Source organism: Larus michahellis, chromosome 1, assembly GCF_964199755.1.
Source record: "Larus michahellis chromosome 1, bLarMic1.1, whole genome shotgun sequence".
Lineage (NCBI taxonomy): Eukaryota > Metazoa > Chordata > Aves > Charadriiformes > Laridae > Larus > Larus michahellis.
The window spans coordinates 137,383,199-137,406,165 of record NC_133896.1 but is presented as its reverse complement, the minus strand read 5'-3'; the positions used below and the strand labels follow the sequence as shown (position 1 = coordinate 137,406,165).

General features: G+C 38.5%; 1 protein-coding gene across 4 annotated transcripts in view; it reads right to left on the bottom strand.

Annotated features, from left to right (window-relative positions):
* MAP3K15 (mitogen-activated protein kinase kinase kinase 15) overlaps window positions 1-22,967 on the bottom strand; it is a 90,983-nt gene that overhangs the window by 32,541 nt on the left and 35,475 nt on the right. For 2 of the 4 annotated variants that reach the window (XM_074605402.1, XM_074605418.1), the window contains exons 4-8: window positions 22,253-22,324; window positions 17,330-17,523; window positions 14,662-14,830; window positions 13,270-13,376; window positions 1,071-1,241 (exon numbers count right to left, since the gene is read on the bottom strand). In XM_074605402.1, the coding sequence (XP_074461503.1) occupies window positions 1,071-1,241; window positions 13,270-13,376; window positions 14,662-14,830; window positions 17,330-17,523; window positions 22,253-22,324 (713 nt within the window). Of the gene's footprint in view, window positions 1-1,070; window positions 1,242-13,269; window positions 13,377-14,661; window positions 14,831-17,329; window positions 17,524-22,252; window positions 22,328-22,967 lie in introns of all 4 variants that reach the window. The other 2 variants (XM_074605426.1, XM_074605411.1) reach the window with 2 other exon arrangements.

Genomic DNA, 22,967 nt, shown 5'->3' with positions numbered 1-22,967 from the left:
ATAGAAGAACTGAAATACTACAAAGCTTTGGTGGGTATTTCAAGCTATTAATTTACTATAAAGACTATACGGCTAGTTGGTACCAATGGCACTCTTTGCAAAGAGCACTTGAAAGAAAATAGCTTTTTGTCTTATGGTGAGAAAGAAAAACGTCTGCTTAGTTTTATGTCCTGCCACCTTGTGTAGTTTTGTGAAAATAAAACAAACTGGTTACTGCAAAACTCTTAAATGCAATAGAACCTAATTTTATTATATTATTCATATGAGACAAGCAATGAAAATATTAGTCTTCAGTGCAAGTTGTAAAATCAGCTTCAAAGCCCTTTGTTTTGATGCTTCACGTTTGTTAAAGGTAACCGGGACACAGCTGGCAAAGGCTGAATGCATGCCACTAGCTGGTGCAGGATGAAGAGATCCATCTGAAGCTTGTAAGTGCATTACTGCCCATTCATGTTGCACTAACCGTGTTGAGGTGATTTGGGGGGAAAAAAAAGGGAGAGAGGGGGGGAATATTTCACAATTACAGTGCAAACCCACATTGCTAACATTATTGTACTCAGCAGTAGCTGATATGATTATACAAATGTACTTATGTGAACACTATGTCAGTTAGAGCCTGTGTGCACATACATGCCTTACTGTCTTAAGAAAATTCATAATGCAGTTTATCAATATTTTTTCTTATGTACAGTAAATCATTGCATTTCCTCAGGATCCAGGACGGAAATCATCCTCGCACAGAGGACCTACCTAAGTCCCATGATCTCACTTGTACTTTGTTTCAATCTTGAAGCAGACTAATTGTATATTTTCTCTACAAAGACGTAGGTGAATCATCGTCCCCCCCAATAAACTAAGTGTATCATTCTATATTCATGATAGTCCATAAAGAGAAATAAGGAAACACATATCCAAAGATCTGGTGCTCACTAAACCAATTACTCAAACAGGACCCTGAAAAAAGAGGTAAGTAGAACAACTGATCTTCTAATTCTTACAGCCCCGCTTTTCCCCAGAAATAAAAGTCTTAAAATGTTTTTAAATAGATATTTTGGGATTTTCATTATTACCATTCAATGGCATGATCTCGACTATTGGTATCTTTACAGTCAGAATCAAGAAACATATCCTTGTAGATCCTCCCACATAAGCAAAACATATCTGGAGCAGGGTGATCACACGTCTGCAGAACTTGAAGCATAACTTGTAGTGCCTTCTCTCTGTCACCTGCATTATTTCTTCTGAAATCAAATACAGAGAATAAAATAAATGAGTTCAGATCTGGAAGCAACTGCAAGATGGTGGAATAAGATTATCTGCCATCTATCCCACAACCCACCCATCATTACGATAGACAGACTTGACTGACATATGATTGTTGGCTGATTGATAAAACCCAACTGTATTCTCCTATCAGGAGACTCTACTTCTAGCTCACGTAAGAACTGATTTAAGACCAGAACTCCTCTATGAAAAAAATCTGCCATCTGACTTGTTTCTTCCCTGTATAAGCAGACAGACTCTGCACATCCTGCAATGAGAAACAAGTGCTTCCTTAGTGTTCATTCCTGACAACACCAAACAAAACTCGCCACATTCAGCATTAGAGATGACAGCTCATTCAGCTGTGCTAAAGACCTGTAATCTTGAATCCAGAGGATTCAGGGCCAACACCAGGCAATACTAAGCAAGTATAGGAGAAGCCAGGTCAATCCCATTTCAGCCAAAAGAATGATGGAGCTCAATATGGGGCCTCTGAACTACAAGAATTAGATTACAGAAAAATTTGGAAAATAAACGGCTGTCATAAAGCTTCTTTTGACAAATATTTAACGATCATATCAGTACAAAATCAGTGATTAAGAAACACTTCAGTTCCTCATTATTATTAAACACATCAGATTCTTTGCCTCCCTTTACCGTGTTGGTTTTGTAAGTTTAGAATTCACTATTTACTGCAAAAAGTCACTTAGAACAACAAAAATAATGTCTATTTGCAAAAGTAATGCAAACACAGCTTAAGAGTTTAATAGCCTCTTCAAGACATTTTTTAATCACCGAAGAGATTTAAAATATTTACCAACTCCTTTTCAGAACTGTTTACCATTTTTTGATCCCTACCTAGATATCAAGGAACAGGCTTACAAGTACTATGATTACTTTGTCAGCAATACCAGTAGCAGATAACGGTTTCTGGTAAATTTATTATTTGCATGCTCTGAAAGGATTAATATTTACTTTAAAGCGGCTCAGTTCCTTAGGTAACCAGCTGATGCAATAAGACCAATAACAACACATCTGTGGCAAAACTCAGGCTTCTGTGCATGTTAGGTGATGGAAAACACCTAATAAGATTAAATGGATTTGTAGCTAGTTGTGCAGGCTTCATCCTGCCTTTGATGTCACTGGCAGGGTGTAAGTTTTCACAGCAAGTACTTGAAATATCTTTTAAAGCATTTTTTCTTCAGATTGTTTGTTGTTCTGAAATTAATACTGGTCTTCTCTAATGAGCACACAAAGAGAAAGTATCTTCTTTCAGTTTTACAAGAAATAGACTGAAGTTAAAAAGCATGGGGGTAAAACCATTGCATGGGTCAGCATGCTGTAACCCAACCTCTTCCAAATTAATCAGTTTCTCTCAGTAATAGTACCCAAGTTTCACTGTTGTTAATATGAACACAGAGACAGTTGAGTAAACAGAGCTTGGAACAAAATTAGGCCCTAAAAAGTAAGTCCAACAGGTCCCAGGTCATGTGTAACATGGTCAGAGAAGTCAGCACGTGTTCAAGCTTTTGCTGAAAACACAAGAAACGCACAACTAGTACCCCACCCGCGCTTTTGCATGGAAAAAGAAAATTAAAAGATCACTGCTTCACAGACAAAACAAACTTTGACTCAACTCTGCCTTGTATGAAATCAGGTTAAATACTAATGATAATATTAAGGGTGTTATGTACTGATTGAAAAAGCATAATTTTAAAGAAAAAATACAATGCATAAAGCAAGACCCTGCTTAAAATAGGACATTGTGCAGATTAACACTTCTGTACATCAAAGGGTGAACCTGTACACACCAAATACAATACTAGCAGCATTTCAAAGGACCATGCCCTGAATAAAGCATACTAGAGGACTCAAAATAAAATTAAAGGCTTCTACTCTTGTAAAATAAGGAAAATGATAATTAAAAATATATTAAAATAACAAAATTTTGCACATGACAAGTATACACTAATCTAACAGGATATTATTAAACAAAAGTCAGTTTAGACACCTTTATATTAAACTTAATTTTTCACAGGAGCAGAATTTGATGCCCATTGGACAATACAAACCCAACATACTAATTGAAATAATCTACAAATTTGGGAACAGTTATTGCCTTCTAAGGCAATCCCAAAAAGAGAGGGCTAGCCAAGAAAAAAAAAAAACAACAGAAAAATCACATAATTTAGGCTACAAGCAACTTCTCTAAGTCAATATGAAAATATACTGTTGGATAACATGCAAAATCTGTTATGCTGGACCGCAACAATATTTTCATTTCCTATTTCGCACCTCACACTTTGTCAGATCTGCATGTCTGACAGATTGCAATTTGTTTCAAGGTATCTTGGAACAGGTCTGTGGTGCTATCAGTACAGTAAAAGAGATTACCTTAAACCCTCAAGGCTGTAGCACTGACTTCTATTTTTCTTACCCAATATCAAATATATTAGCTTCCTCATTCTCCCTAACCCCCATTTAAAGCCACAGTAGCATGAAACACACAAATTGGAAGGGTTGGAAGGGACCTCTGGAGGTCATCTAATAGAACCTCCTGCTCAGAGCTTGACCATCTCCCAATACTAGACCATGGCAGCCTTAACTTTGTCTGAAAAGCTGAATATTTTAAACCTGAAGGAGATGCAACAGCCTCTCTGAAGAGGGAAAGCTGAAGTACTTTGTTACAATGTACAGCCATGCGAAGGAAGGCAAAAAATATTCTCTTTATGGTGCAATGTTCTCTTTATGGTTCTCTTTGTGTTCTCAAACTGGTGCATCAGGTGAGACTGATTCTGCAAAGCAAATTCCATTAATATGAAGTTTTATAAGCCAGAGCAGCATACCAATAGGCTGCTGCAGAAAGGACCCTATCTCAAACAGCTCTGCATACACATACTGTGAAAATGTGAATCACTCTTCATGAATCATAAAATCATAGAACGTGTTGGGTTGGAAGGGACCTTTAAAGGTCAGCTAGTCCAACCCCCCTGCAGTAAGCAGGGACATCTTCAACTAGATCAGGCTGCTCAGAACCTCATCCAGCCTGGCCTTGAATGCCTCCAGGGATGGGGCCTCCACCACCTCTCTGGGCGACCTGTTCCAGTGTCTCACCACCCTCACTGTAAAGAACTTCTTCCTAATGTCTAATCTAAACCTACCCTGCTCTAGTTTAAAACCATTGCGCCTCGTCCTATCGCTACGTGCCTTTGCAAACAGCCCCTCCCCAGCTTTCTTATCAGCCACCTTCAGGTACTGGAAGGACGCTATAAGGTCTCCCCGGAGCCTCCTTTTCTCCAGGCTGAACAACCCCAGCTCTCACAGCCTATCTTCATAGGAGAGGTGCTCCAGCCCTTTGATCATCTTCGTGGCCCTCCTCTGAACCCGCTCCAACATGTCCATGTCCTTCTTGTGCTGAGGGTTCCAGAGCTGGACACAGTACTCCAGGTGGGGTCTCACCAGAGCAGAGTAGAGGGGCAGAATCCCCTCCCTCGACCTGCTGGCCATGGCTCTTTTGATGCAGCCCAGGATGCGACTGGCCTTCTGGGCTGCAAGTGCACATTGTTGGCTCATGTCCAGCTTTTCATCCACCAGTACCCCCAAGTCCTCTTCCACAGGGCTATACTCTCTATCACGTCATCCCCCAGCCTGTATTGATAACAAGGATTGTATAGTTTGTCTGGGTTTGAGTGGAGCAGTTTTTAAAATCACTAATCGCAATCTGAAAATTCTTTCAAAATACAGTTTAACCTTTACAAAACCTATTTTAATGGTAAACGAGTTAGAAAAAAGAATACTACTACAATTTATTCAGAAACTATATTAAAGCAAAGCACATACCATGTGAGAGCTGGTAATAATTCTAACTTTGTTCACTGGTTTCTTTGTTAGCACATTTTAGTGCTTACAAACCTTGCCTTGCTAAAAGTTGTACAGCAACCAAACAGAGAAAATCGGGCTAAGTTATATGAACACAGTAACTGGGAAAGCTACTGCCAGTGAGGAAGGAGATCTTCAAGTTACTTCTAAATACTAGAGGATTTATGAAAATATCCTAGTGCTTAATGAAAATCTCCCAACAAGCAAAATGCTAGTAATTACAAGGAAATGGACAGAAAGTAAAAATTAAAAACATCATGATGCCTTTTTACAAATACCCAGCACACAAACCTTCAGTACTCTGTAGAGTTTTAGGCTGTAGTTGAAAAAGGAACTAAACCATTAGGATTAGGGGGAAAAAAATATCAAAGAAGGGAGACAACAATCGATGGTATGGAATGGTTTCTATATGAAGGAAGCTTGAATAAATTGTTTTGGTTTTTTTCAGGCAGAAATGACTAAACAGTTATTTTTTTTCTCCAAAAAAAAGTTGTCCTGCAGGTCGCCTTTATAGCCTCTAATTTCTTCCTCTAAATTACTCTCAAGTGTTCTGTTGCCAGTTTAGTTTTGCCTGATAGTCTGCATCCTCCAGACACTACTCACTGCTTCTCTTGCCAATTTGCTAATGTTGCCATGTGATTTATCTGTCTGCTTACTCTACCACGCTTCTTCAATTGCAGAAGCAGTCTTCTCACTTCCTTGTCTACACAAGCCTCTCTTACCTGTCCCCCTACCCTGCCACACTAACCACTCCTCCTTTACCTGTCTGAATCACTCCGTAGGGCTACAAACTTGATGAAAACAGTTTAGCACATAATAAAACTAAATTTTTTAAGCATGGGGATATAAAAGCACATACTGGACAAGCAGAACTCAGTTACAATCAAGTATGGTGCAACTTCAGTTTTGTGTCCCATATTCTACTTTGGTGGGACCCTCCACCCCATCCTGCTGTCATATTTTGTCTTAACTGACAAGCTAACAGGAGAGATATTCAACTCAAAAACTTTCCTCTGAAGCCAAGGGACAAGTAAAATGAAGCAATATTGCTTCTTCCAAAAAAGCAGGATATATTTAAAAACTTTCTACCACTAAGTTATGAAAGGGCTTTTCCATCTCTCCCTGCCCCGTCCCCATGTCTCCCTCTCTCCCTCTCCGAAAGAAGCCGCTGTTCCATAACTTGGCAACTTCAATCACCAGAATTGTGGCTTGGATTTAGAAAGCCAGAGTTACTCTATGCTGCTGAGACATGTTTGCTTGTTTCCACAGGGGAACAAATACACCACCAAGCAGTAAGTCCGAAAGGATGCACTCATGCTCTCTCCCTGTGTTATATGGACAGCATCCTCCTTAGCTATTGATAATTAAGGGATCTGAGGCGTTCTCAGACTGAAAAAATCATAAACTGCTAATGGCACCAGAAACATGCCCTTCGCACATCAGTCCTGTCCCCATCCACCACCCCCACAATTCTCTAGGCCTCTCCCCCTCCGAAGTACAAAAATAATTTGTTCAGGTTTGCTTCAGTTTATTCAAGATTTCTCTGTATTTGTACTAATGGAGGGAGGTTACAAAAACAGCCATCAATCATCTTTTGCAGAAAGCAGAATCTCTTTACAAATCGATCATCCTTTTCCCTTCCCAAATTTACTTGTCAAACACAACACAAAAATTACTGTTGTGCTCTCAGGAAGTCCCTGAGACACAAGTACGTGGAAGCCCTGGAAGTCTTTAGGGAGATTCATCACTATACATTTTCTTGTCTCCATACTCTTCCCCAGGCATCTACTATTGACCATTGTCCAAGATATGAACCTAGGCTGGAAAGAACTATGCCCTGAACCAGTATGGTCATCCTTATGCTGTTTCTCTTCCCTAGCTCTCAAACAATATTCCCAAATCATATTCATATTACAGCCTCTCATTTGGAATAACACTGCCTTACAGCAAAAAACAAATTATCTTTTTTTTCATTCTTTTTGAGTTCATGGCTTCACACTTCTTTCTTCCCCCTCAAATCCATTCTCTTCTCTGAGTCCTCCTCCCCACTGCAGTCATTATAAGCAGTCCTAGTTTTAAATATGCCTAAGCCAAAAATTATTCCTGCTTCACAGGTTGTTTTTACCAGCTTTAAAGCACTGGCATGGTTAAGGAGCCAGAACTACACTCAGTGAACTTTGTCCAAAGTTAACAGGAACAGCATAGATTTCACTGGGACAAGAATTAGCTCGCTGTGTAAATAAGAGCTGATATAATCTTTTTTTTTTTCACCTTTTTGTTCACATCTTCCCCTGTATGGCTTGTTTCCATCTGTCTAGCTGGAGAAGACTATAGAAAACCATGTGCCAGTAAAGAGTAATTTGCTCAAGGGAATCCACCTTTGGTTTCCTTTATATTTCATGTTGACTTATTGATTTGATCTTCTCTTATTATTTCAAGGCCTCTATAAGCAAACAGATTTCTTGAAGAGCAATACATAGGGGAATAAATCAAACTGTAACGAAAAATTCTGAAAACGTTTCCCATAGAATAGTACATTCAAAGAGAGTAACATGTTTTTTCCACTCTACTCCTGTATGAATCTTGTTTATCTTCTAATTTCAGCCTTGAAGCAGCTATCAATAGTTTACTGCACATACTACAATAAAAAAAAAAACATGATCTCACTGTCACATTACAGAAGAAATATTAGTGAGACAGCTTAATCCGTTAGTATAAATATAACCATTCATAAAATAAATGGTCTTCACATAAGATACTGTGTTCATTTATTATCATGTAAAATACCTTTGCTTACAGTAATGATACGTAATTAATGATAAAATACGTGTTTTGAATTTCCTTGCATAAAAATAGGACACTGTTAGTTAAGTATGCCTTAATGACTCCATAGCAGATGATCTAAACTGCTAACTCTACAGAAATCTACAGCGAAAAAGATTTCAAAAAATTCTTAATTATTGGGTAATAAAACTGCTAATTTGAATTGGAGTTATTACACTTGCACTCTGACTTAAAACAAGAAACAAATTTGTGACTTAAGACACATTTCACCAAGGATGCAATTTGATCGTAGAACCTTCAATATTTGAAACAGTGAATGACAAAAACAAGACCCTAAACTGGGCTTTGAGACTGTTGAGACTGGAACTAAATTTGCAAGTCTCCAGTTAGATATGACAATGAAAAAAACAGCTTCTCCACCACCCCATCCCTGCCCTGATATACTTCAGGTGCTTCACGCAAGCCACTCATATAAAATGAGGAACCCCATGATGTGCTTTTTACTAAACCTGAGTAATCACAGAATAGAACGTTTTAAATAACCCAGTGTTTTTCAATGGGAATAATTTCCTATGGCTACTATTATTCACAATTACTAGTGATTTTCTACTTGCACCCTGTTACACCCTTCACTTGCTAATTGCCTTTTTTTATTACTGTATTGGAATACCTTGCTTGTTAAAACACAACATGCTGAGCTAAATCATAGTGATTGCAGCTGCCCTCATCTTTAATATAAGTGAAGATAGAACCGCCTTGGAAAAAGACTGAAGTCTTCACAGCTCTGGCCTCATGCCAGAGCTGGGTTTGGTTATAAAATCTAGTCTGTTTTGAGCAGAATTTGGCATACCCTTTAGCCTCTCTGCAAGCTTCCAGAACTTGGTAACTCGTGTCCTGGTAAATAAGGCCAATTGGAAAATACTCAAGCATAAGTGTACTGTGAATCATCAAAAACTTTTCTAGGCAGCCCTAAATTAGTGAACTAGATCCTAAGCAAGTAGCCAGCTGACAAGCACACTTAGCATTTGACTTAACTATAAGTAGCTGTACTATGTCTATCTGCGATATATATACTACAGCAACAGGAAATAAAACAATAAAGAACAAACTAGCATCTGTTTTTATGACTCTCTTAACCTGATTACAAACAAGTAAAATTCACAGAAATTGACTGCAAAGCTTTCCTGTCCCATTGGTTTGATCATGATTTGTACTGCTTGTGTGACTTGCTCAATGTTTTTAGATAATTTGAGGCAATAGAAAACACAGAATAGGAAATGGTTCATTTTATTCTAAAATAATTAAGATAAGATATTCTATAAACTTTTTGTTTAAAAATGCAATATCACAGTTATTGCTTTCTACAAATGACTTGGTAGAAAACAACAGTAGTTTTTTCAAAAAAACCTTTAAGATCATCTTTCACTGTACTTTCTTTCACAATTACTTATTGGAGGGATAACTGGGCGTATTCACATATACAGATGCTGTAAGAGATCAAATCCCAGGGTGAAAGCATCCACAAAAAAAAGATCATTGGCCAGCTCCTATGTGTGTGAATCTAGAAATTCATCAATAAAAGCACTTGGCAGACCTCAGCTATAAGAGGAGTACATGAAAGAGCTCATCCAACGAGAGCCAGGTCCTAAGGCTAGTAATATTAACTTAAGTTAGTCCCATGAGCTACAGCTGTATCTCACACAGGAAAGCAGAGTGGACAAAAGTAACAAACATAGTGACACACAAACCATGGCACAACATGGAACACTTTTTAAAACTGCAAAAGCCTCAAAATTTCAGAAAAAAAACAACCAGAAATTCGGGTCATCATTACAACATAAATTCAGACCCCATATGTGTACTTGCCAATGTAAAACTAAACTGTGTGACCAAGGGGTTTTTTTTGTGTGGTTTTGGGCTTGTTCATTTGGGGTTTTTTGTTTAAAGGAAACATGACTACTGCTCATCTCATACAAGAGCTGGTTTTACTGCGAGGTTCTGCCATAGACTTGCATTCGCTACTGGTGTTGAGGCCCCTGCTTTGGAAGTTGGGATGCAGGCAGAGTAGAGACTAGGAGCTTCAGGAGAAAGGACAGCCACGCAACTGAGTCAGCTGGAGGCCATCCTGCATGATTATCTTCTAGCTTTAAGCAGGTCCCTTCACCCAAAGACTTGCCACGCAAATGTGTAGTCCTCATTTTATAGGAGCGCTAGCTTGGGAGCCCGAAGGCTAATTAATAAAGGTGCATTTACATTTATTGCTGAAGACAATGGGAATTTTAAATATGTTGCATCCTGCTTTGTACTTCCAAAGAGAAATCACACTGTAGACACATCAAGCTAAGAACCTTTAATAAGTGGACCTCATGTATCTGTGTGTTAGTTCCACATCTGTAAATGTAAGTAAACACCATTGCCCTATTTCTCCACAACGTGGTGATAAATTACCCAGGTATTGTAACAATAAACATGAAAGGACCCATAAGGAACAAACGATACTTCATGTGTAGGATGGAGGGCTATGCCATACAATAAACGTGTATTTATTTGTCATACTGCACTCTTACGTATTTAACAAGCAGCTCGACACCAAGTATTGGGATACCGACCAGCTAACCTCCAGCTATTCTAGTGCACCACACAAGGCAAAGCTCTTGAGGAAAAAATTCAGACAGCTTTCAATTAGACACACATTTAAAACAGAGGGAATAAAATGGCAACCTTAATTCATAAATTTCGTAGCTTTCAAGGATCTGGAACTATGAGAACAACATTTCATGGCAGGTCCCATACCTCATCTTCACCTTACACAGTGCTTGCCTCCCAGGCAAGGTATACCCATGGACTGAAGCAAACAGCCACCAATCTCTGAAACACCCATCCCTCAATTACACAGCATCTTACTTCATACCAAAGCTGTGAATACAAATATTGAAAACACTCATGTTGTACATTTGGGCTGAACTTATACCTAAAGATATGTTCCATCCTATACCTAAATTAAAATACAATCATCTGACCTAAATCTCTTCTGGGAGGCAACAACAAACAATGTCTTAAACCAGCCCACGTCTGTATAAAAGAGAGCACTCTGCTCTGCTTGTGTGTGGACTCAAATTTAACTAGCTAAAAACACAGATGGAGGAATGGCCTTTTACTTCCTAGGACTTCTAAACATGCAGCTCAGACTTGGAAACAAGCACAAGCCTGTCATCGAAAACATCCATTATTAGCCTCTGTTATTAGATATAAGACATACAAATCTAAGATGTTCTCGATGGACTGCTCTGAAATGGAAACCAGGGAAGAAGTTAGTGATCTAGGAGAGGTGCTGTGCTTAAAAACCTCCTATGTGAATCAAGGTAGCAGGAAATGTCTGCCTCCCCTACATAAAGTCATAGCTAAGTGCTTTAATACATTTCTGCACAGCACTCTGCAGGCAGGCCCAGGCTTGTTTTACTCATGATCCAAGCCAGGCCAGACCCAGGCTGGCTCTGAACCAGAAGACACGCAGCTAGACTGGAACAGTACTGAATCTAAAGTAAAACATCCCTGTCCTTTCCCTTAGCACAACTTGTTAACTTGGATCCAGAACTGCACACAACTGTGGTTCAGATTGGTCTTCTGTGCACCTGATGTACCAGCAAAGACCCAAGGCCCCCAGAAGCAATCCTCTACCATTTGCCCGTCACATCGCTAGCTCTATGCAGCACTACAATAACATTGACTACAAAATGCTAACTGAAATTAGTTGCCAAGAGAACTCAGTTACAGAGTCAGAGAGGAAAAATTAACTACTTTCTCTGTTGATTATGATCACGGCTCTGGCACACTTTCATAATGAAATTCAGCAAACATTAACTTCTATAGGGTCAGATATTCTTACAGCTGCTAATTCTGTTTTGCTTATGATGTATTTTGTTCCTGGTAGGCTCAATCAGTTGTACTGTGCAACATTAATACTGTTATGTATGCTGTAATTAATAGAGTATTAAGTGAAAACATTGTTCTGTATTTTTATGAATAGATTCTGATAGAACTCGTTAAAAAGAATTTGGTTTTAAAACAGAAAAAATAAGTGACTAAAAAGTCCTATGGAAGTAAGATGCTAAAAGCAACGCTTCAGGGGTCATTTTGAACTCAGTGGACTTGTTCTAAAAATGTTCGATTCTTAACTTTTGACTTTTGTCCATCATTCTGTTTCAAGAAGGCAAAAACATCTGTAGAAGCTTACTGATGGAAAACTGGTCATTTATTTCTGAGAAATCTTTTCCATAGAAATGTTTAAATTGTTCCCAGAAGAACACAAGGAGAGTGATGCTGATTCAGGCTAGTGATTGATTTAATGAAACCTGTTGATGGAAAAGCAACTTCATGAGCAATTTATTTTGTCTTATCTCACCAGGGTGCTATTGGCGTTGCCAAACCAGAGTGATAAAAAATAAACAAAACAAACAAAAAAACCCCCACAGTGATATCCAATATTTTTCCGAGCAATGATTTTGCGTTTACTCCTAAGTCTAATGAAACTGTCAAATGGCACCAGACTTATTACTACTTTCCATAAAATGCCACAGGAACTGCTTTTCTAGATCTAACATTAAGCTCTTAATCCCTTTGAAATATGCCATCCTGATGCTGCCCAGTGATAATTTTTAGTTAGATAGCAGGTCACAATTTTTAATAGCATGTAGATTGCACCTAACCAGTTACTTTTTTTTTATTTTTACATGTTATTTCATTTGTATAAGATCTATTTTCTACAATACAATCTTAATATAAATTCTTTAGAAATGAAGCAACTATTATACATAGAAATCTGTAGCTAACTAGAAAATTTCAATAAGATTTCTGTGCTTTCTAATCTAGCAATGTGACTGTAGGTCCAGATCACCTTTCGGCCTTTCAAGGACAGTATCATGAACGTGTATTCATGGATCAAGCAGTGCTTGTTACCTATTACTTTAATAACTCACCCATAACTCTATTATGCTAAACTTTTCAAGATGTTCAGAATAATCAGTGACTCAGAACAAACAATCTCAGCCTAACCAAGAACCCACTGGTATCACTGAAGTCTTTCACAATTACTCTGGTGGCCTTTGGAACAGATACACTCTCATCATGTTGTTAACAAAATGCTACTTGTTGGAAAACAATGATTTCAAAAGTTATAAGCTGTTCTGGTATACAGGAAATATGGGACCAAGGAAAAATAACCGTGGTGAATATCAAGCGTGTGCAGAAAGGGAAAAGAATTTTATATGATCTGCACTATAAATTTATATGTAAGCCCACATGGAACAGCAATAAAATGAAACAATCTCAAGCAACCATTCTTACCGATTCAATGCAAAAGCATAATGAAATTTAATGTTGTGCTGATCAGCCAGATCACAGGTAGGAAGCATTTCTAGTGTTTCTACCAGCTTCACCATAGCATCATAGTCCTGGTATGAATTAAGAAAAAAAAAAAAAAGGAAATAAAAGGAACTGAAAGCAGAGGAAAGCTAAACTTAAACATATCATGATTGCTAGACAGTATCTCAGATAACTGTTCCTAGAAGAGTCAGTGAAACAGCCACAAACTCTGTGTAAGGAATTAAAGAGGGATTTTGTCTATCCATGGCAGTACTTGGCTCTTACCTCAATGCTGCTGCCCAATTACTAAATCCCTCTGTCCAGTTTGATCAATTACACTTCCAGCACCAGGAAGGAGAGGTGACAATTCTGGCTCTTTCAGGCCTTATTAAGGACTTCTGATGAATGACACTTCATCAGGTCATCACAGACTTCAGCACAGTTCATTCTACGGTATGTGTCAGACGGGTGTGCGTTCATTTTTGTTTCTCAGGGATAACCCACATATACATAACTGAAGAGGCCAGTTTACTGACATCACACATGGCTTCACATTACTTAATTTGTTTGTTCAAAACATATTTCAGGATTATTACATTTCTCAACAGAGAAGATCTTTCAAAATAATTCAAATGATCACCAGAGGTGATCAAAATGAAGATGGATAAAGTGCTGCAGGGAAATATGCATCTCAGAATGGAAAGCTGCGTCATACAGGATGATGTGGTCACCGACTGCTCTCACAACCCATTTATACTTATGAAATAACCAACATAGCTCCTGATGGAAAAAAAATCCCATAGAATGATTGGAAGTATATTTTAAAAGAGGTGTCAAACACCCAGATGGGTGGTTTGGAAATACAGTATTCAGGCTGTGTTTTAGCAAAAACAGAACTTATTTAAAAAACAAAGTCAAGAAAAAAAGGTGCAGTTATATTTAAAAAACAAATAGAAGTTTCTTTGAAGGATAGCTCTCAACTTGGGCATCTCTGGCCAATACAACAGCCACAACAAATGCATTTTCTTCATTTCTAAATATATTTGACTTTGGGGGCAGAGAAGGAAAGGGAGGGAAGGGAAAAGCAAACATCTTGTGTCAGGAGGGGATTTTTTCTTCTTTTTAAAGGACATTAAAAATGACCAGAAACAAAGGAGGAGACCTCAGGAACTCACCTAACTGTGTCTCTTGTTCATAGGCAAAATAAATAAGAGTCTAAAGCCCTATAAATTGCCCAACAGTCAAATCAAAGAAACAATGTAACAATTTAGTTTCAGCCTTGAATCAATGTTTAACAAACAATGATATACAGGAGAACAAACAAGAGCCAAAATCCCATGGTAAAATAATCTTCCTTAGTCTTTAGGAACATACCTGAATATCTCTGTAAGAAAGAAGCAGGTTTATGACAATGTCAGATGTCAGCACTTCAGTATTATCCATACGAAGCTTAATCCTGGCCAGCTCCTTAGCCAGTTCATCTCCTTGATACTTTTCTCTAGCTTTTCTAATATCATTTAGCAGTGTTTCTTTATAATAGGCACTAAAGAAATACAAGATAGACATACGGGAAGAAGACTGTTAGATATTTCTTATGAAACACAATTATATTTCTAACAAAAAGCATAATTTCTAGTAAAAAGTACCATTTCCTAAGAGTGAGCTGCACATCAAATGTTTCCACATTATGCGTATTTCACTTTGCACCACCTCAGACTGTGGGACTATGTATCAATACGTTTATAACCAGGATTATGAGATAATTTTATCAACACAGTAAAACTTGGGCATTCTTTTTCCCCATTACTGACCATGACAGATGTGGTGCTTTGTATCTGTATCCTAAAGGTGGCAGCAACTGGGATAATAAAGTGGCAGAGAGATTAAAGACTACTGTGGTGTAAAGAGGAGGTACATGATTTTATCACAAAAGGATGTAAGAGGCTTTTAAACAGAGAAACTAAAAGAAAAACAAGCCATCAAAGGCTGATTTAGTTGCAGTCTGTTCAATGAACATAATACATAATGTGGGGAGGTTCTATGTAAAATCTCCCAGTAAATGCATCTTATTTACACTAACATCCGTGCACAACGCAACACCATAGTTTTGTAGAATACAAAAATCATATATGCGTTATCAGCGTGAGAGTTTTAAATGACCTGGACAGACTACTTAGAGGTAACTTTATCTGGAGCAGCTTATGGAATCTATAGTTTGGAAGTTAGCCGATACCACCTGACAGATACTCAAGTGCATACAGTGCTTTTGTTTACAAATGAATATTGTAAAGTATTCAACTTTGCTTAGCATAAGCTCTACACATAGCAAAGAAAACTAAGTTCTCTGTCTAATACACATTATATCTTACACATAACATGCAAGACGTTTATAATGCAAAGCAGCAAGGTCATAGTAAGCACTATTGGAAAGCTTTTAACAGTTATTTCACTGTCAGTGGAGGTTAGGCCTAATTCACCATGGCTTTCCAATCTCAGGTTTCTGTCCAGCATTGCCTTCTGTCAGACTAATGATAATTAGTCATCCTTGTGCTAACCTAACCAAAGGGAGATACTGGATAATGTTTTTCAAAAGTATACAAGTTATTTGGGAATGGGAGTCTCACTTTCAAGAATGATACAACACTTAACCTCTACAACCTTATTCAAGCTTTTGTCAGGAATGAAGTATCATCTAGCTACATCTTCCTCTTCACAGCGATCTACCACAACAGTGTCTAATTCTGCAGCTGTACAAAAGCATCTTTTCAGGCACTTCAGCCTGAAAATGGAAGACAGAAAAGAGGCTTTACTGTAGGACCTCACAACACAATTATCAAACCAAAATCACCCACAACCTTGGTGGAAAACGTCAGAGACAAAGTATACAGGTAGCTTTGGACAGTTGGTGCCCAGAGTACCATTTCACAATGACACAAACACTAAGCAGTAGCAAAATTTACTAATACCAGGACCAACTGTGTTACTAGTTTCACAAGCCTGCACTTCTGAGCACAGCTCTCCTGTATGCTGACCAGCTTTACTGAGTTTCTGCTCCTCTTCTTGTCCCTCTCCTCAAAGTGGGCCTGTGTTGTTTGCATGTAGCCTCCCCTCTAGCACTACTTTGGAGAAGCAGGAGGCAGCAGCCTGAGCTTCTTCAGGCCAGCAATATCCCAGTTGCTGCCCAGCAAGGTGCCAGAGAATAGTAGATCTGCTATGGATGGAGGTATAAGGGACAAGGTGTGTGTGTGGGCAGGGTCATCTATGCGATCCTATGAGTGGGACCAGGCAGAAAAAGGAGTTTTTTAGGCGAGCTTTTCACTCGGATGGGACAGCAATGGTGAAAGAGAAAGAAATCGAAGGACCCTCAGTGCTTCATGCTACAGACAGTGGGAAAAGGGAGACGTAGAAGCTCAGTCTCTCCCAGTGTTTTCAGAAATACAAACAAAACCAGACTAGCTGCAGAGTACAGGGTGAGCAATCGAGAAAGAGAGATTTCCATTTCCAGGCCAAATCCTCAAAACTCCAATAGTCCCTTGTAGAAGTGGCTTAACAGTATCATGTTTATTAGGTGATATGAGAAGGCTAATATTAAAAAACAAACAACAAACAAAAAACCAAAACAAACCAAGAAGCTACATTTGATTGCTCATTGCTGCAACATATACACACACTTATTTGTTGACAGAAAAGGACAGTCTTTGGCTTTGAGCTCTGTGAAGAGGCTGTCATATTATCTCCTATTACAACTTTATGCACTACAATTTATGCTTAAGCACTTTACCTTACCCGTGGACCGCCTTTGCTTTACCGGTATTTCAGAAAGTAACTGTAAGTCAGTTTCTAGCATAACATGGTTAGTTAACTGCAACAGCTGCAGAACATCAATGCAGAAAACAGTAAAGTTAGCAGTTTCTTTTAACACTATGTTAAGTGCAGTGAAAAATAAGAAATAAAAAAATAACTACTAGAGATTCTGTATCTTTTTTCATAACATTAAAAAGAGACAACCAAAGTTCTGAAGGTGTATGTGTTCTAAAATTACCATGATGTAACATGAACATCCTTGAGAAGGCTGATAAACTTGTCCACCAGCGGGACACAAAGTGGCCCCAGGATATTGTCCCAGCTGGGCTGCATATACTCAGAAGCTCTTCGTTGGGCATCACTTTCACAGCAAAAGTAGTCAGCACAAGGTGTGACAATGTATGGAATAAAATAATAATTGCCACTGGAAGCCTAAAAGAAAAACAGGCAGACTTTAGAAAACAAATGAAAATGGAAATATGCTTGTGTGTACACAAAATATTTTGCTGTCAGAAAAACCAGCTAGATTAGGGCTGGTGCACTATGAAGCTTTAGCACACTGTTTAACACAAGAATATGATGCAGAGCTCCCCTCAAAGAGAGAGAGAACTACAGAAACACAGGCACTGGAAGGACTTTCGGAGATTTTTAATCTCCATAGGATTAAAGGAGCCTACAAAACACCTGCTGCATGCAGTCATCAAACACCAAACAAACCAACCAACAAAACTTTGATATGTTTTGTAATATATGTAAGAATTTTAACACAAAATTCTAGAATTAAACCAAAAAAATCTTTACCATGCCACATAAAAAGTGTATGCATGATCAAGGTGCTGACGGGTAGAGGAAACAGGAAATGCCCTTCAGAGCCCAGAACAAGCAAGTTCAGTCTTCAACTTCTGAGCAAGACCCCCAAAACCAGACAACTGCAAAGTTTTCCACAGCCACTAGAAGCACCAGTATCCTATTTTGAGTATCACAATTCTCTGGTGTTTAAAAGAAAAGTAAACTTTGCATTTCAGAGTAACTAGCTGAAGCATGGGGCAGTATGATACATCTAACACAATCAACAACCACTAAATACCCTTCAACCACCACCTTGGGGATAACAAGGCATCAAATAACTACAGCAAAATCATACTTTTCTTTTTTTTTTTCATATCATCTAAGCCTGCAGTAAAGCTGTGGCATTTTAAAGTCACCTTGAACAATGGGAGAATGCCAAGACAATGGAAAGAATGGATATGAAGATCGCATGTTTTTATATGCATTAATAAACTAGACAAGAGAAATAAACTTATCGCAGGAAGTACCAATGTAGGGCAGGCAGTTACTAAAAATACAGGTGGAAAAAAACATGTATCAGTGACATCCTGTTGCTGATCTGAGTCTGTAAGGATTCAGAATTTTAAATTACTTCTAATAGATAAAGATCAAGCCACATTCCTTCCTCATAAACCCACAGTACAGTATCTCTGTTGTAACAATATCACTATCTGTTGCAATGTTATCTTAACTTCCTACTAAAAAAGTCAGAAAACTTGCAACCCAAACTACCATTATGTTAAAACAACTTAGTCTCAGGTTCATTCAAATAAACACTGAGTTCAGTGCAACGTAAAAGCTTCTTGTGTATACACTCTATTCTTAAACCTGTAACAGTGAATTAGCTCTTCCTGCAATGGAAAAAAAAAAAATCCAATTTGAAGTATGATGTATCTCGTGACACAGAGAACTGCAATTATCTACTGAAAAAGCAAAGCAATTTTCAGAAAAAAATTAAATGATACACATGAAACATTATATTAATCTTATTCAGCCAATATCTTGTCTATTTGACTTAGATTTCTTGCCTCTTTTTGGATAGTGAGATCCATGCAATAAAAGCCACATTTTTATCCATGACAGACATATTTTTCTCTGCTGAAGTCAGGAACCCTGCACATATTTGAGTATGCCATGTTGTCTGAAAAGCAACGAGCTCCAATTTTCTAGCCTCTTCTGTCCAATATTTACATATTTATTATATTTACATATAATAAATTATAAAGCCCCATCATACGAGACCATCTAAGGAACATGAAATACACAAGTCCATGGGACCTGATGAAATCCATCCACAGGTCCTGAGCAAACTGACGGATGTAGTTTCTAAGCCGCTTTCCATTATATTTGAGAAGTCGTGGCAGTCTGGTGAAGTTCCCACTGGCTGGAAAAGGGGAAACATAACCCCCATTTTCAAAAAGGGGAAAAAAAGGAAGACCCAGAGAACTGCAAGTCTGTCAGTCTCACCTCTGTGCCTGGCAAGATCACAGAGCAGATCCTCCAGGACTCTCTGCTAAGGCATGTGGAAAATAAGGAGGTGATTGGTGACAGCCAACATGGCTTCACCAAGGGCAAGTCATGCCTGACAAATATGGTAACCTTCTATGATGGAGTTACAGTGTTGGTAGATAAGGGGAGAGCAAGAGATGTCATCTATCTGGACTTGTGGAAACTGTTTGACACTGTCCCGCATGACATCCTGGTCTCTAAATTGGAGGGACACAGATTTGATGGATGGACCACTCAGTGGATAAAGAACTGGCTGGATGGCTGCACTCAAAGGGTTGTGGTCAACAGCTCAATGTCCAAGGGGAAACCAGTAATGAGTGGCATTCCTTGGGGGTTGGTGTTGGGACCGGTGCTGCTTAACATCTTTGTTGGAGACACGGACAATGGGATTGAGTGCACCCTCAGCAAGTTTGCCAACAACACTAAGCTGTGTGGTGCAGTCGACACTCTGGATGCCATCCAGAGGGACCTTAACAGGCTTGAGAAGTGGGCCCATGCCTACCTCATGAAGTTCAATGAGGCCAAGTGCAAGGTCCTACACCTGGGTTGGGGCAATCCCAAGCACAAATACAGGCTGGGCAGAGAACAGCCCTGAGGAGAAGGACTTGGAGGTCTTGGTTGATGAGAAGCTTAACATGAGCTGGCAATGTGCGCTTGCAGCCCAGAAAGCCAACGGCATCCTGGGTTGCATTCAAAGAAGCGTGGACAGCAGGTCAATGGAGGTGATTCTCCCCCTCTACTCTGTTCTGGTGAGACCCCACCTGGAGTACTGTGTCCAGCTCTGGAGTCCTCAGCACAAGAAGGACATGGACCTGTTGGAGAGGGTCCGGAGGAGGGTGAGAAAGGCCACAAAAATTATAAGAGGGCTGAAGCATCTGTCCTGTGAAGACAGGCCGGGAGAGTTGGGGCTCTTCAGCCTGGAAAAGAGAAGGCTCTGGGGAGACCTTATAGCAGCCTTCCAGTACCTAAAGGGGGCCTGCAGGAAAGATGGGGAGGGACTCTTTATCAGGGCCTGTTGTGATAGGATGAGGGGTAATGGTTTTAAACTGAAAGAGGGTAGATTTTGATTAGATATTAGAAAGAAATTTTTTACTGTGAGGGTGGTGAGACACTGGAACAGGTTGCCCAGGGAAGTTGTGGATGCCCCATCCCTGGAAGTGTTCAAGGCCAGGCTGGACAAGGCTTTGAGCAGCCTGGTCTAGTGGGAGGTGTCCCTGCCCACGGCAGGGGGGTTGGAACTAGATGACCTTTAAGGTCCCTTCCAACCCAAACCATTCTATGATTCTATGATATAGAGTTTGTGGCCTTTCTAATAGAGTCTTTCTTACCTTCATTATATACAAAAGCAGTTCTGTGCATCTACTTTTCTGGCACTATCAAGGGCTAGAGATGGCTGAAAATATCATCCTTGCTTCTTCAGATTCCCTACTCATGATGCTGGTCTCTGATACCAAAAGTTCATCATCATGAAAATTACTGTTCTATCATACACCAACTATTGCTTTTTTAGATAATGAATAAATGGCACAGGTATGCATGAAGTAACTTAAATAGCAATTCTAGCTGCAAATATATATAATCTATAAATTATGACTCAACTGTAATAGAATTATAACTTCATAGCTTATAAAGACTGTATACTAAGTTGGTTTATTTCACGATTAGTAGTTAAGCTGTTTTTATTGACTTATTTGGAGGAATTTTTAAGTTAAAAAATACAAAAAAACCCAAGCAGACTGAAAAAAAGGAAGCTCTCAACAGCTCATCTTCCAGCAAACAATGTATGCCCAATAAGCTAGCAATGAAACTTTTGTATTCAATCACAACACGTTAAAATCTACCACAAAAAGAGCCAAAAGTTTAGGAACACAAAAACCATACAGAAATAATTGCAACTAAGTTGAGAGAAGGACCCGTTCTTCAGAGGAAAATGGTTAAAGGAATTAAGTGTAGGGCCATGACTTTGTTGAAGGTCTGAAAGAGTTAGGCCCACATAGGCCATTTTTAGGCTCAAGGCAAGCCAGGCCAAATGCCAAATGACAAAGAGCTTTTTTCTTAAAATGCTCCTCTAAACATTTTGCAAATGTTGTTAAAGTAGTCTTTTGACCTTAATAACATAAACAGGTTTTTTTAATTGTATTGCTACAATTATTCCAGTGCAACTGTCACTTTGTGACAGAGATATTACGCTAGAATTAAAGGGCTGATTTTTTTTTTTTTTCCAAATAATGTTGAGTAAAATCTCTGCATTTTTAGAGAGGGAATTACACCCGCACAGCTAATAGCACAATTATTTTACTTGAGCCATGCATTTCATTTTGCCACTTACTCAAGCATCCAGAGTATTAGGATTGCTTACCCTAACTTACAAAGCAGTTAGAAGGAAAACACATAGGATAACAGAAAATGAACTGCATTGACTCAAAGAAGTCACTAACTTCTGAGTGTTCAGAGAGTTTAATCTACTGTTGTCTTCAGGCTCAGGTTTTCACAACAGTTTTCTGTGACATTACATTCCTATCCACCCTGAAATATAGGTGACTAAGATATTACAAACTTTTAAAAAATACTTTCTCTTCTGAAGTTGAATATATGCAGTATTTTTACGTAAATACTGTGAAGAGAGATTATCACAAACCAAACATTCTAAATGCTCGGTATCTAGCTTGCAAGGAACAAGTACTCCAAGTTTAAAATCACTTTGAAAGAAAGACCCTGCCGAGCACTATTCTTAATGTATCTTTATACATTTTTAAATGTCTAGAAACACAGTAATAAGATGGCATATCTATTCAACAGAAAGCAGATTTAAAGTGATACATACTTTGCCTATCAGATTACCACTGTGGTATTCAGGAGGTACTTGAACCCGAAGAAAAGCTTTGTGGTTGGCAACCTACTCCAAATTGAAATAAAACAACAAAAAGGAAAACACCACCACAAAACAGCATAAGAATCAAAAAGACAGACATGACACATGAATAGAGAAATTATTAGAGAAGGAAACAACAGAAGATTAACACAGATATTCCTAGCAAGTCCATATTACAAGGCCAAGAAACTAGTGTAATACTTTGCCACCCAGAATGTAAAATTTCTCTATCTATATGATTTATTTATCTACGCTTCTCCTCGTGTCATCATTAAGATGCTTTCAAGCCTTACTTTTATGAAGCTATCAGATTCATTACCTGATGAGTTAATTCTAATCCAACCACTACAAATACACCTTCCTTGAGATAGTAGTATTTCCATAAAAACTAACTTCCATAAATAAACTTTAAAAGCTTTAGTTTTCATTATATCAGTAGTAACAGTGGTATGTTTCATGACAAGAAACATTAAAAATAATCTTTATTGGGTTACGCATTGCCTTTGCACTATTTTGCCCCCAAAGGAAAAATGATTGCCTGTATTTAAGACGTTCCTATTCCTCTTTCATTCTGTGCCCTTTGCAAACTCTTTTCATACTTTTGCTGCCTCAGGATTTTTTAGAAATACATCATTAAATGACCCTATTATACAAACTTTTACATATT